Here is a 16,100-nt window from a genome sequence, read left to right on the forward strand (position 1 = left end):
ATAAATCACAGAATAAAATTGCAAACTAATAAAAATTAATCTTACAATTTAAAATCACTTTAAATAAAAAAAATAATAAAATAATGAGCAATTATCGTCATTTTGAACTGTAGAAATAAAAATTAGGTGTATTTTAAAGTTTTAATTATTTAGCTATGGTTTAAAAGCCGTGTTGGAACATTTCAAAAAGAGACTGTTCCAGAAATATCTAGTTGGTCGGAGGAGAAAACTTATTACTCCTCATAGGATTGAATCTACCAAGGCAGGAACATTTGCTATCAATGTTGAAAATAATCTGAAAAAAAAACAATAATTAAATTATTTACAGTGTTTGCTACGTAAATATTTTTTAAATGACTAGCTTGAGAGTTTTCCCTCTAAAATTCAACCTACTTAACACCAAGCTTAGAACATTTCCTTGGTTTCCGAGCTCCCCAATCACAATTAGAGACAAATCGGTCAAAGAGTTCATGGGTTTAGATCTACTCGTAAATCTATCGACGAAAAATAAAAACAACGTTTATATAAGCCGTTAATCTTTATCAGGTAACAACATTATTAAAATTATGACTAGAAGTTCCGATCGCTCTGGGCCTCAGAAACATCTTTGAGAATTATGATACACTTTATTGAGTTCCTAATCTAAAGAAGATTGGGGAATTTTTAGTTTTTGAAATAGATGAAAGCTAGGAATCTCTATACCTGAACTATGTAAAGGAAAGCTATGAATCTGTATACCTGAACTATGTAAAGGAATGCTATGAATATATCTGTATACCTGAACTATGTAAAGGAAAGCTAGAAATCTGTATACCTGAACTATGTAAAGGAAAGCTAAAAATGCTCCAGATATTGTTATTCCAATAAGAACCGGATGAAGAGTAGAGGAGGTATACGGAGTATCTGAAATATTTTTACCGGAGTATAGTTTAAACATTCATATTTTACATCAGAACCATCAACAATACTTACAAGTTATAACACAATCAGATTTTACAAGAGGGGGGGGGGGGGTGTGCGATCTTTAGAAAACAAATATAAATTGAACGCATCAATGCTTTTTGTTAAGTAAAAATTGAAGAAAAAAATTAAAATATAAAAAGTCCAAAGAGAGCTGGGAACTTTTTATATATGGAATTTTAAAATCCCTATATCCTAGTGCCTATGAAAGTCTAAAATATCAAAGGTTCACACCATTAGGTTTCAAAGATATTAGGATTGAAAATTTGAGTTTGGGACGAAGACTCAACTTTTTTAATATACGAGAAATATGGCGATTTTCTGTGCATTAGAAAATTCCCTACACTATATAATAAACCTATATCTAAAAAACTGATCTCTCGCCTCAAACTTTAATGTTAAAATCTCTATATTTTTGCAACATGAAGGTGCGTTTGTTTGATATTTCTTCAATCTTTCGAGTTTTAATTTACCTAAATTTATAGTTTGAAATATCAAAGGTCTACGAAATGAGGATGCAAAGATATAAGGATTAGAAAATTAAAGTTTAGACTTACTTTATGAATAATATTTAATGATTTTACCGACAATAACAATTCCTCTCTGTGTGTTTCCGTGATATTTCAGCTGATCCTCAAGATAGGAATCATCCAGGAGCCCAGTAGCCCAGATAAAATGTAGTTTACCCTGAAAATATTTAATTTCTTATATGAATTTAAAAATCAAAGAAAGTCAAGATCCTCGCCGCCCCGTAACATCTTTTCATCCAATTCTCCAATTTAAAAATATGTTTGATCTCTTTCCGAAATAACTAACTCAATGAATCTATATTGGAAAATGTTCTGATTAGTTTGTCAAGATTTTAATTTTTTGTTTTGTTTAAGGATCAATTCTTTTTTTTTGAGGCAAATGAGCAGAAAAGGACAAAAAATATTTTTTCCCCCCTTTTTCCACAATTTTCCATGTTTTTTAAAGCTTTTTCACCAAGAAGTCTGAGTCAAATACCAGCTAGGTGCTTTAAACACCTGCTTGTTAGTCAAGAATCTCATTACTAACATCAGAACGAAGTTTAAGGCTTTTCAGATCTTTTTTCCCCCTATTTTCCCCTTATTTTATCATATTTTCCCACTTTCATAATATTTTCAGATTTTCTGGATTCATGGATTTATTTTTCTAGGAATCTGAATGATATTTTGCATATGGGTATCATTTGTCCACACTCCCTTGATAAACAATGAAAAATGTGTGACTTATAACAAAGGGACATAAACAAGGGACTTGTAGGGATTGAAAGCGTAATTTCAAGTGATCCTTCCATCATTCAGAAATGCCAATTCCCGACTCACAGCGACATCTTTGTTATCTTTATCTGATCATAATGTAAAAGATACTGTAGTTTTCTAGTTAGAAAAGTGTTAAAATCTCAGAATTCCTAAATGTTTTCCTGCGGTAGAAATGCGATTGTTTATTTTGTAGAGAAATTGGAAATGAACGGACTTCTTAATTATAAAAATTTATTACAATTCATATCCGAAAAAATCTTTTAAGAGTACCGTTGTGAATCGGACATTGTCATCTTTGCATGCAGGTAATAAACTGTGCCATAGAAAGGGTTTCTTACCTGGAAAGCATGATCTGCTAAACCTGGATCAATTCTCTTTTTAAATCTCATTAAGGTTTTTCCATTCTCCTCCCAGACTGCTCCGCTGGTTATGTCGTCCTCGCCACCCTAAATTGTTAGATTAATTTACAGAATTATAAAAGATTTGCTGGTTCTTGACCTTACTGTTTAAGCAAACACCATCATTTCTCTAACCAATGACGCCTAATGTTGTCTTAAACAAACTAGAAAAAAGTTCTACTGGCATCGATTAATAGGAATCTAGACACTACAAAGAATTATAATGTAAAAAAAGTTATTTCAGAGGTGTACGCATTTTTTATACTGCAGTGTAATGTCTCTTGGCTGTAAAGTAAACAAAAGACGGATGTCACAGTCTGACAAGGGATATCCATTTTTTTACATAAAAAATCAATGAAATATTCTGGTCATAGGAAACTATGTGAATTATCAAAATTAAATGCTTTTATCCTCCTCGGACACTAGAGGAACAGTGATGTATCTATATTCTTGAGCTGATATCATAGACCTGGTTTCAATATGATATGCAGACAATACGCAACCGCAATTAACTTTCCTTGCCTTATTATCTTGTCTCACTAGAAGGTTATGATTAATTTAGTGTATACTATAGTAGCCTTTTCTACCTTCTTATAGTGTATAAGTTTACTGAATAAATTACTTGGCCAGAGGTGGACCCGGTACTTCAATCGAACCGTAGTTTATCTGTGCAGGGAGAAAAAATGAACTTACCCAAAATGTGTCTCGTCTTGGAGTTGATCTGTCCCTTGTATAGAAATCTGAGATAGAACCAGTTTCTCCTCTAGCAACTCCGATCACAATATCTGTGCAGTCCATGGCATGGAAATCAGTACCTTGAGGAGCAGGTGCGTCCGAGGGAAACCTTTGGCAGGATTTAGTTGAATCTGCAGGTCTCCAACCAACCCCAACCCAGGTAAGAGTGCTTGCTTCAACTATGATCTCCACTTCTCCGTCCTGAACTCTCCAGAACCCAGTATTGTCTCCTAACTGGATACTAGAGAACTTATCTTCGTCCCACTCCCGTTCATCTCCTTCAAATCCATTTTTCTTCTCACACTGCTCTCCTAGACAATTAAACAATTAGAAAAAAGAAGCAAGTGAAGGTAACTTGAATGTTAAATATTTAGTATTGAAAAGACCGTCGACCTTATTTTAGGTGATTATCTATTTAGCATGTACGATTTCCAGCGTGTTAAGCAGAACAAAACTGATGATTAAATTCTTATAATTTGAAATAGATGTTTATCTATTGAAGAGACTTGCAGATTTATCCGCCACAGACAATAATTGATCTTATTTTCAAGATAAGAAAACGATAAGATTGTTCTCCTTCCCTCAGTAAGGTTTAAAGGTCTCGTAACAATAAGGGGAGTCAGGTAAAATTACGACGACATTCACTTTAATGACTTACCAAACCATCCTTTAATGCAGAAGCACTGTTTCTCCTGAAAGATTGCGTTGCTGACCAGCTCACACTTACCCTGACCCTAAACAGATTCATTATTCTTTATACACCTACTCAACATATTTACCCTGACCATAAACAGATTCATGATTCTTTATATACCTACTCAACATATTTACCTGACCCTAAACAGATTTATTATTCTTTATATTCCTACTCAACATATTTACCCTGACCATAATTAAACAGATTTATGATTCTTTATATCCCTTCTCCACATATTTACCCTGACCCTAAACAGATTCATTATTCTTTATATACCTACTCAACATATTTACCCTGACCCTAAACAGATTCATTATTCTTTATATACCTACTCAACATATTTACCCTGACCCTAAACAGATTCATGATTCTTTATATTCCTACTCAACATATTTATCCTGGCCATGAACAGATTCATTATTCTTTAAATACCTACTCAACATATTTACCCTATCCATAAACAGATTCATGATTCTTTATATTCCTACTCAACATATTTACCCTGACCATAAACAGATTTATGATTCTTTATATTCCTTCTCAACATATTTACCCTGACCCAAAACAGGTTCATGATTCTTTATATTCCTACTCAACATATTTACCCTGACCATAAACAGATTCATGATTCTTTATATTCCTACTCAACATATTTACCCTGACTCTACACAGATTCATTATTCTTTATATTCCTACTCAACATATTTACCCTGACCCTAAACAGATTCATTATTCTTTTTACACCTACTTAACATATTTACCTTGACCATAAACAGATTCCTTATTCTTTATATTCCTACTCAACATATTTACCCTGACCCTAAACAGATTCTTTATTCTTTATACACCTACTCAACATATTTACTGTAACCATAAACAGATTCATTATACTTTATACACCTACTCAACATATTTACCCTGACCCTAAACAGATTCATTATTCTTTATACATCTACTCAACATATTTACCCTGACCCTAAACAGATTCATAATTCTTTATACACCTACTCAACATATTTACCCTGACCCTAAACAGATTCATGATTCTTTATATACCCACTCAACATATTTACCCTGACCCTAAACAGATTCATGATTCTTTATATACCCACTCAACATATTTACCCTGAACCTAGAAACAGATTCGTGATTCTTATATTCCTACTTAACATATTACCTTACTACTCATGCCGACTTTTTCAAAACAAACTAATTTTAAAATTATTTATGACTAACTGTCTACTTGATCGCAGCTAAAATTCATGAATTTTGTGGGTTTCAAATATTAAATAATAAACATATTGGTGTGGCCAAATTCAGAATAAAGGTAAATTTAAGACATTTTGAGAGGATTCCCGTTCAAATCCTGGACAAATCACATGAGGCAGTTAATTTACTCTGTTTGGGATTTTGTATCTCTAAACTTTTAAAAACAGTTTTGCCTTAAGAATATTGCTTAAACAAACTTCGTCTAGGGGGGAAAGGGGGGGCGGCCGGTTAGCTGTATACATGGTTTAGTGTGAATTTTTCTAACCTTGGGGCCATTGCAGTCATCGTCAGTACTGCACAAGGACTTATACTGACATCTGTCTCCACTGTACAATCTCTGACATGTACAACCTCCTGAACACAAGTACCATGTAACAGCTTTACTTCAAAAAAGGGGAGGGAACTAAAACTCAACAGTGATCTTGCACTTTTATTATTTCATACCGTTCACAAGGGTACCATGAGCACCGCAGAGGTTCGTGATTTCTCCAGGGTTGACTAGAGACACGTCACTGCAGGATCTGAACTGGTAGGCTCGCCCCCACTCTGTGGCCTAGTATTTTGATTGAATTAAATAAGTTAACACAAAAACCTTTAAATTCATACATAATATTCTTGACAAGTTTGAAAGGTCATTTCAGAAAGGAACTGTATATAAAAGTATATGAAAACTTTCGTATGTTTGAACGCAAATACGGACCAATCTAATTATAATTTGAAGAAAATAGATTCTGAACCTGTCTAAGAAGCCTCAGTGTACACTGTTGACAAGCTTGTGCTGGAAGGGTTAGTAGATGAGCCTGAGAAAATTGTCCTGCATCCTCCCAATCCTGTTCTCCTCCTCCTGCAGGAACCAGGGTAGAGATATCACCAGACCCACTTCAAATATAATTAAAGTTTATTCAGGTTTCAAATCAACGAGGTTATAGTGAATAGAGTGATGATGTACGCTAATCCTTTACTAATTTTATAGGCCATAAACTATGCATATTTGTTTATTATAAGTTGATTGTGGCCTAACCTATAGTATATCAATATTAGTAAACAGTTGTAAGTGTACAGTACAGCTAACTGAGCACACAGGTAGAGAACTATCATCCCCCTTGCTTCAGAAGAGTGTACAGGTTATTTTAAACAGTTTACTGCATAGGTTTTGTTGTCCCGCACACTGTTTATACCCGGTACCACACAGCAGTCTAGTCTCTAGCTGCTAGCTGGGCTAATTTATCATATATAAATATGGCGTGTCTGTTTGTATATGAAAAACGTCAAAACTGCTTTACCGATTAGGTCCAATTTTTTTGTGGCAACTAACATGACCCCCATGACAAACTTTGCAAAATAAAATATCCCACCTCCCCACTCCACTCCATATTTTCATTTAATAATTTGATTTAATTCAAAAAATGATTGTGGTAGACCCCGAATGTGGAATCGCCAGACGGCCACCGGACGTTAAGGGCCTGTGCCTAAAATCCATTCAATCCAGCACCCTAAAACGCAAAAATAAGCAATACATCTCATCATGAAATATTAATCATTAACAGGTTTAAGAATACTTGAAATTAAAAACAAACAAAAAATTTTTAGAAAAAAATCTGGATTTTATCTGATTAAGTCTTTTCTTTATACTCCTCTATGATCAAATATTCTGAATTTTACCTGATTAACTCTATTCTATATCCTCCTCTATGATCAAATATTCTGAACTTTACCTGATTAACTCTATTCTATATCCTCCTTTATGATCAAATAATTCTAAACTTTACCTGATTAACTCTATTCTATATCCTCCTCTATGATCAAATATTCTGAATTTTACCAGATTAACTCTATTTTATATCCTCCTCTATGATCAAATATTCTGAATTTTACCTGATTAACTCTATTCTATATACTCCTCTATGATCAAATATTCTGAACTTTACCTGATTAACTCTATTCTATATCCTCCTTTATGATCAAATAATTCTAAACTTTACCTGATTAATTCTATTCTTATGATCAAATAATTCTAAATTATACCCGATTAACTCTATTCTAAGTCCTCCTCTATGATCAAATATTCTGAATGTCACCAGATTAACTCTATTTTCTATCCTTCTCTATGGTAAATTTTAGGAATTTTACCTGATTAACTCTATTCTATATCCTCTTCTATGATCAAATAATTCTGAACTTTACCTGATTAACTCGATTGTATATCCTCCTCTATGATCAAATAATTCTGAACTTTACCTGATTAACTCTATTGTATATCCTCCTCTATGATCAAATAATTCTGAATTTTACCTGATTAACTCTATTCTATATCCTCCTCTATGAGCATACCCCAAGTGCCAGGTTACATTCAGCTAAAAATATATTTTTCAATGTTAAGCAAAGAGACACTTTCAGTTTGAAAAAAATATATTTTTACACTAAATCTGAGTTTTGAAATAGAATGTGAAAGGATTCTTGTTCTATACACATAAACTATCAATCTTTTCCATTCGACCACAACGTATCGACATTCCACAGCGGAGGTGCAAGATAGTTTTTTATTATTAATTGATGCTGAATTGGACCAATCCATGGACCAAATTTAATGAATTTGACTTTCAGAATCTGTAAAAACCTCAGGTGTCTTAAAACCTATTTCATAGCTGAGGTGAACGGCGATAACAAGGATAACAAGGATAACAAGGATAACAAGGATAACAAGGATAACAAGGATAACAAGGATAACAAGGATAACAAGGATAACAAGGATAACAAGATACAAAATAAATTTTTTGATTGGTTCCTTGTCGAAGAGTAAACAGAATATGCAGGGGAGAGGTGTCCTATAGTTCGTCGCAGAAGATGTACCTTCTTATAAATATGCAATATATTGTCTGTATTATTTATTATTGTCGAGTAGGAGCGCAGACGGGTTCGATCTGCTAATCTAACAACAAACATCAAACCATTAGATACGTACTTGGTGTCCCTTTAAACTCATGCGAATAAGGGATTAATAAACGTTGGAATCTTAAAGCTTATATTCGTAAACAAGCTTATCCTTAAAAACTGACTTCAGATGAGAAATCTGAAGAAGCCCAGACCACCATCGGGGCTAACTCCCATGAGCTCCGGCACCCCACGGCTCCCAAACATTAGGAAGATGCTACCAGTGGGTCGGGCAGAATCACAAAGTGATCCTGATGAGGCAGCCTACAACAGCCTACAACAGCGATAACACGAGAATAGACTTTACCTGTTTACAAACCAACCATATAAAAATATATTTCCTGTTATAAAGTTGTGTGAAAACAAACAGAAGGAGACTTTCAACTCATTTAATAAATAGATGGTATATTATAAAACTTTATCCTAGATTACTCCAGGATACGGTTTAACTAATAGTATAGATGATATAATATAATACTTGATTCTAGATTACTCTAGGATATGGTTTAACCAATAGTATAGATGATATATTATAAAACTTGATCCTAGATTACTCTATGATAAGGTTTAACCAATAGTATAGATGATATATTATAAAACTTGATCCTAGATTACTCCAGGATAAGGTTTAACCAATAGTATAGATAATATATCATAAAACTTAATCTTAGATTACTCCAGTATACGGGTTAATCATTAGCATAGAAGACATATCATAAAACTCAACCATAGATTATTCCAGGTTAAGGTTTAACCATTTTAATAGAAGATATCGTAAAACACTGAAATCACAGAATGTCAGGAATTATAAAAGCTCTACTAAATTAATTCCGTCTCATGATTGGCTATACTACAATATTTCATTAAAAGTATTTGCCTGACTAGTCCTATCACTAGGATTTACATGTATCTAATTAGAAGCTAAAACTTGAACCTAGATTACTCCGGGTTAATGTTATGTTACCTGTGAACCAACTTCTAACTGTGTAAACTCAGAACCAGGATTCATCCCACACAACCCAGACGTTCTACAAGTATAAAAAATTAGAAGATTCGAAACCCAAAAAATGTGAACATCTTACTTCTGCAAGAATTATTTATATTATATTTCACTCAAAATTGGGTTCAGACCACATGGGTCTGCCGCTTTAGAAATTGTAAATTTGCTGTACGGTCCAAAATAGGACCGCAAAGGTTGGCCCAGCTCGGAAATTCAAATGTACATCGGTTGTGAGTGAGACGTAATGATGTTTTTGAGCTGTATTCAGAAAAACAAGACAAAAAAGGCAACAGAATAAATATTTAAGAACAAAATCGTTTTCACTGAACCAGGATTAGGATAAAAATATTTCCACCTTGATTCTAGGAAAACAGCTAAGTCATTTCTCAACACAAACTATTGAGTGTTAAGCGAACCGAAAACCTAGCGCTATGGTTAATACAGAATTGGGAGGGGGAGGGGTTATTAAAATATATAAATATTACCAGTCATCCAAAAACACCTTCAACATTAGAGTTTTAAGGATCGTTTCTTTGTTTTTGTAACTCAGGAAAATAAAAGGTTTCTGTACAGGGTAAAAATCATATGTACCACACAATTAAAAAAAATATTTGAGAAAGCTGTCAAAGGTTTTCTAACATTTTAAAAAAAATTGGCTCCAAACAAAATGGCTCCGAACAATAAAGGTTCCAAACAAAATGGCTCAGAACAAAATAGCTCAGAACAAAATGGCTCAGAATAAAATGACTTTAAAAAAACTGGTTTCAAGAAATATTGTTCAGGATAAAATGGCTCCGAACAAAACATTTTGAAACTGGTCTAATAAAACATGTCAGAAAATATGTATTTTTTATATTTATGTATCTACCTGGCACTATCTAAAAAATCTAGATCATATTTTCTTGCGGGGGGGCTCTTGAGGGCTACATGAGAAAAAACCAGTGATAGAGAACTGATGATCAGACCCAACTCTACCAGGATCTTCATCTTCATATATCTGTTCGGAAACTAGTTCACTTGCAGACGCATCAATTCTGAAATTAAGAAATCTGAATTTATAGAAAATTATTCTAACTGTATTTTTCATCCTATCGTATAACTTCCCAGCTTTGGAATTTTAGCCTTTGCAATGGTTAGGGAAAAAAAACAAAGAAAAAAATAATTTTCTAAAAATAAGCGATGATTTAATCAATATATCTAAATTAACATCGAACAATGTTTAGACCACTTTTATCATGTAAACATTGAACATTGATTTAATAATGATCACCTTAATCATATATTCAAGTAAGCATTAATAACGATTATATTCAGCAGAGGTTAAATAACCACGAAATTCTATTTTGGTGGTTTAGGACAGCTTAGAACTAGCCTTTTTTGTGAACAAGCAAAAATCAGTATATATATAACTGATGCAGGAATACAGTGTCTCGTTTACAATTTGGGTAAATATATTTACATTAAAACTAGTTTCTGAGCTGTCCTTTAATGAACCTCATTGAGCTAGACTAAAATTTAACTTTTATCATCATTTATTCATGTAAACACTGTAAAAATCACTTAATATCTGTAACATTAAACATAAAGATATTGTAGTTTATGTCACAAATGGTTAAAAACGATTGTGAATACATTTGAATTAAAATTGATCAAAAGATTGCGTTTTCCCTTGAACAGTGAACAGCTGTGTATTAACTATAGAACAGGTGATCTCTACGCGCTAGGAGGAATGTACGCTTACTGGAGGTACAGACTGGTTTCTGAAGGTTATGTAAGAATTAGCGTCAATGTCTAGATATTCCTCGCTATTATAGACATATTCTACCTGAATGCACTGCAAACAGACCTCGGCCTAATCAATAGAAGAATATTAGATCAGATCTGGCTACAGAAAATTTATTTTAAAATGGCACGAAACATGACAGAAGCAATTGGGTGGATCCGCATTTGAACTACTGCCGTTTGAACTATGGTACGTTTGAACTATTGCTCGTTTGAACTATTGTTCATTTGAACTACTGACATGACGTCATATCCTGTAGTTTAAATCAACGCATTTCTTACTCATTTGAACTATTTTTCTACCCCAATTCAGTTTTAAAATTATTTTTATAATCTCCATTAAGTTATATTCATGACAATTAATTAGATAAACATTACACAGAATGAACATTAAAATAGTTCAAATGAACATAAAAATAGTTCAAATGAAACTTTTCTTATAATTTTAAGAACGTCTTAACCGTTTTTTTCGTTAATACATATTCAGAATCAGAAAGTAATTTAACCTTTTTTATTTGGTTTATATTCTAACATATATCCTATAAATTTCAAAACTTAAGTCAATGACTGCATAATAATAAATGTCACCTTGTTAGGAATAAAAACATGTGATTTTAAGTATAATGATAACATCATTTTTTAGTGACTCCCTAAAGTAAATTTTTTAGCACACCCTCGTAACGCGTCAACATGTGTGTAAATTAAAATAATAAAAATGTTATATTTCAGAAAATCTAGATTCAGCTGCTGCAATGTTAGTTTACAGCAATGAACCTGAACGTGAGGAACAACAATACTGATGAGTATTCAGATTATAACCTAGAAGAAGATTCTACTCCTCTTCTCATCTCTCAATCTCACAAGATGTCTTCCGTCACAGATCTATACGAACACTGTCATCGGACGGAGCCCGATCGAAAATCTCCCGCGCAGGCGCGCCGTCAGCTCACCATAGCTTGCATCCTATGCTTTCTGTTCGTGGTCGGAGAACTTGTCGGAGGTTACTACTCCGGTAGTCTGGCCATCATGGCGGACGCAGCTCATATGTTCTCTGATTTTGCCAGTTTTGGAGTTAGTCTCTTTGTAATCTGGTTGAGTGGGAAGAAACCCAAGACCACGATGACCTACGGGTTCTATCGGGCTGAGGCTCTAGGTGCCCTCGCTACTGTTGCCATCATTTGGTATGTGACCGGTATACTGACCTACTTAGCTATACAGAGGTTACAAAACGGAGAATTTGAGATTCATGACAACGCTATGCTAGGTGTAGCTAGTGCAGCAGTACTCTTCAATATAACACTGGGGCTCTGCCTTCACGGAATATGTTGCTCCTCTCTCTCGGGGCTCCACGGACACTCACATGGGGGACATGACAGGCTACAGGAGGAGGGAGATGTAGAAGTGGAGCATGCACATTCTCACGGTATATCACTTTTTCATGCATCAATTTAAAATTATATATTCCTTAATTAACCCCCCCCCCCCCCCCCCCCCCCCCCCCCCCACCCCCCCCCGCGGAGGAAGGAGCTGGGGGGGGGGGGGCAGCTTCTTATAAATTCAGAATATAAAACAAGCTTAAGGACGCTCCTGACCTACATTTGTACAATTAAAGGACAAGATGAGGTTAACCACATGTAAATCTGTGCACAATCTTTGAGTATATAGTTATACAAAAGAAAAAAGAAAAATTAGATTTCTTTCTAATTTAATTATGCCAAGAATTGTGTTAAGGTCTTTTTGCATAAATTAGAAAGAAATCTAATGCAAAGCTTAGAACTTGCTTCATATAGTATCATAGAAAGACACACATCTACTAGCTAACATAGTTTATACATGTAAACATTCTGAAATACTTTCAATGTACCTATTAGAGATGTCAACGATAGTGTAACGTAACGTAAAATGTACGTTTTTGTATGTTACGTTACAATAATATGTAACGTTTGGATATATTCTATATAACGTGAACGTTAAACGTTTACGTTATAGGAGCTCATACCTATAAACGTTAACGTTAAACATTAATGTTAGAGAAACATACCCCCAACGTTAGCGTTTTGTGGCAATGTAACGTTATTTTTCTAATATCTACAACTTGTTTGACCATAACGTGAAGAAATGTTTTGTTTCCATTGGAAGCTTGAAAGTCTAACGTTTGAAAAATTAATTGTGATTTGATTGAATTCGCAATGAAAGGATTTTTATTTCAAAGTTAACTTATAAAAAGTGTAACGTTGTATAACTGAAAATGCATTAGCTTTTATGAAAACGTTTTGAAATGTTTTCCCTTACAGTATAATAAAAAGTTAATAAAAAATAATTTTCCCCCTCATTTTTCCCGCATTTTTCGGGCATTTTTTCAAAAACTTTGTGATAGGTCCATGTGGGGTGTCTAAAGTCATTAATATTAGGTCGGGAAACTCAATTCTGGATTTTATAATTCATTTCCCCCTCTCCTTATACCATTTCCCCCCTCCCGTTCCCGCATTTTCCCCACCCAAAAGGCCAAAGAAGCCTTCCGACTTTATTACTAGAGATTTCTCTCTGATTTTTTGCATGCAGACCTGAATTATGATCTAGTTTTTGAATTAAACACCAGAGTGGGGGAAAAAATAATTTTCCCCTTCATTTTTCCCGCATTTTTTGGGCATTTTTTCAAAAACTTTAATAGGTCCATGTGGGGTGTCTAAAGTCATTAATATTAGGTCGGGAAACTCAATTCTGGATTTTATAATGCATTTCCCGCTCTCCTTATACCATTTCCCCCCCCCCCTTTCCCACATTTTCCTTCTCCTAAAGGCCAAAGAAGCCTCCTGAATTTATTACTTGAGATTTCTCTCTGATTTTTTGCAAGAAGGCCTGAATTGTGATCTAGTTTTCGAATCAAACACCAGAGTAGGGAAAAAATATTTTTCCCCCTGATTTTTCCCGCATTTTCCAGTCATTTTTTTCAAAAACTTTGTGATAGGTCCATGTGGGGTGTCTAAACTCACTAACTTTGGGACAGTAAACTCAATTCTGGACTTAATTGTTCATAATATTATATATAACATTTAGTCCTAAAAAAGAATTACATACAAGAAATCATCTTTATTAATTCAGTTTTTTACAGAATAATTGGTGAGGTAAACATGGACTTATCACAAAGTTTTTGAAAAAAACCTGAAAAATGCGGGAAAATTTTTTTTCATTTTTTGTGCTTTCAATATTACCGGAGATATAAAGAGTTTGGTTCAGATTTCAATTTTGCTAAATAAATGCAAAATTGTCGTAATCAGAACGAAATTGTTCTTATCACGGGCAATATTGAAAGCACAAAAAATGCAGACCACATTTTGGAAATGGCAGGACTAGCGGAATTTTGTGATTATTATCTGTAGAAATTTACTTCTAAAATTATAAGTTGACAAATAAATGCAGCAAATTATATCAAAAATCAAGACGATATTCAAGTCGTCTTGCATACTGTCATATGTTTCGTGGGACACCCTGTACTTACTTACTTGATACTTGAGAAGTAATTCTCCATCTTCCATCTAGAAATGTTGAGAATATCTTGATTTCTTCATGTAGCTTCAGTTTTTCTCAAATCAGCAGCCACTTCATTCTCAATGATTTTTATCATAACGTTGTTTAAACTTTAGAGAATTTTTTGCATGTTTAACATCATGGGGTAAAGAATTCCATAAATCAATAACTCTGCGTGAGAAAAAACTCTTCCAAATCTCTAGTCTAGCAACAGGTTTAGCAAGATTAAGACTATCTTGACTTAATCTTGTGACTTGCTTTCTCTCACCAGGTATTCTTGTCAACATTGTCAAATCCATTGACTATCTTGAAAGTTTGAATAATGTCTGTTCTCATTTTCTTCTATCCTCAAGAGGCATTCAGTCCTCAACCTTCTTTCACATGAATGAATGTTAAAACAATTACCACATAATTCTCCTAGTCCCGGAGTCCATATTACAGGAGATTTCAATTTTATTAAATAAATCCAAAATTGTGGAAGTTTGAACAAAATTCTTCATATGTATCTCCGAACTTCACGAACCTTTTGTTTCTTCAATTTTTTATTTTAAAAACAATTTAGATGACTAGATTTAATACGGCTTGCTGTATAGGCACGGACATGGGATGGCTGCCGGCTGCCCCCCCCCCCCTCTATATTAAATTTATTCAAGGAGAGGACGAGCCCTGACCCTGGCGTCACAGACCTAGTTAAACATTTTCATTTATGAAAGACCTTCATTTTCATCATTAAATTTAATACGGTTGTTTATTAATTGTTTATAGAGATGTAGTCTGATATTTTATATCAATTATCAACTTTTATGTGTATATAAATTGTATTTATTATACGTATGTATATATATTATGTATATTTAATGCATTGTTAGGCACTTATCTATATCTAAGTACTATAGTGGAGAAAATAAAGGTTTAGCTCTAGTATCAGTTTACATCTGTTACTCAGGCAGAATGCTTTAACTGCTTTATTATTTATTCATTAGGCTGTAGGAAGCTATAGTAGGAAGTAGTAGTAGATAGTAGGTAGTAGGTAGTAGGTAGTAGGTAGTAGGTAGTAGGTAGTAGGTAGTAGGTAGTAGGTAGTAGGTAGTAGGTAGTAGGTAGTAGGTAGTAGGTAGTAGGTAGTAGGTAGTAGGTAGTAGGTAGTAGGTAGTAGGTAGTAGGTAGTTTATAATTCAATGTAATCAATGTATTTCAAGAATTAAATTCTAGTGGTACATTAGTATTCAATTGTGATATGTATTGCACCTAATTAGTGATATTGTGATATTTGTCTGTGAAACAATATGTATTTATATGAACACGTATACAATACATATGTAGTTTTATACCTTGTGTATTCATGCACAGTGAGTTTCTTTGAGGTGATCAGAAAAATTATTCTGTGTTTTAATTATCTTGACTTTTCAAAAAGCAAACTCTCAAGAAGGTGAAGGATTTTGATAATAAAATTCAAGGAATAAATCATGGTGGGCACACATTTCCTTGCCCCCCCCCCCATGCCCCTAAGGAGCTTC

General features: G+C 33.8%; 2 protein-coding genes across 3 annotated transcripts in view; one reads left to right on the top strand and one right to left on the bottom strand.

Moving 5' to 3' along the window:
- Positions 1 to 127: 127 nt before the first annotated feature.
- Positions 128 to 11,122, bottom strand: LOC111708463 (uncharacterized). Its single transcript, XM_023481839.1, has 13 exons — positions 11,099 to 11,122; positions 10,142 to 10,307; positions 9,238 to 9,301; positions 7,635 to 7,696; positions 6,080 to 6,221; positions 5,787 to 5,895; positions 5,608 to 5,696; positions 4,035 to 4,110; positions 3,335 to 3,687; positions 2,582 to 2,689; positions 1,545 to 1,647; positions 815 to 903; positions 128 to 295 (listed from the first exon to the last, which is right to left on the bottom strand). Exons 2-13 carry the CDS (start codon positions 10,264 to 10,266, stop codon positions 209 to 211), a joined length of 1,407 nt encoding a protein of 468 aa, XP_023337607.1. The 5' UTR covers positions 10,267 to 10,307; positions 11,099 to 11,122; the 3' UTR covers positions 128 to 208.
- A 641-nt stretch (positions 11,123 to 11,763) lies between these two features.
- LOC111708464 (zinc transporter 2) overlaps positions 11,764 to 16,100 on the top strand; it is a 9,807-nt gene continuing 5,470 nt past the window's right edge. For both annotated transcript variants that reach the window (XM_023481840.1, XM_023481841.1), the window contains exon 1: positions 11,764 to 12,478. In XM_023481840.1, the coding sequence (XP_023337608.1) occupies positions 11,824 to 12,478 (655 nt within the window). In that variant the 5' untranslated portion in view covers positions 11,764 to 11,823. The remainder of the gene's footprint in view (positions 12,479 to 16,100) is intronic.

This window comes from Eurytemora carolleeae, unplaced genomic scaffold (genome assembly GCF_000591075.1).
Source record: "Eurytemora carolleeae unplaced genomic scaffold, Eaff_2.0 scaffold869, whole genome shotgun sequence".
In the NCBI taxonomy this organism is placed as follows: domain Eukaryota; kingdom Metazoa; phylum Arthropoda; class Copepoda; order Calanoida; family Temoridae; genus Eurytemora; species Eurytemora carolleeae.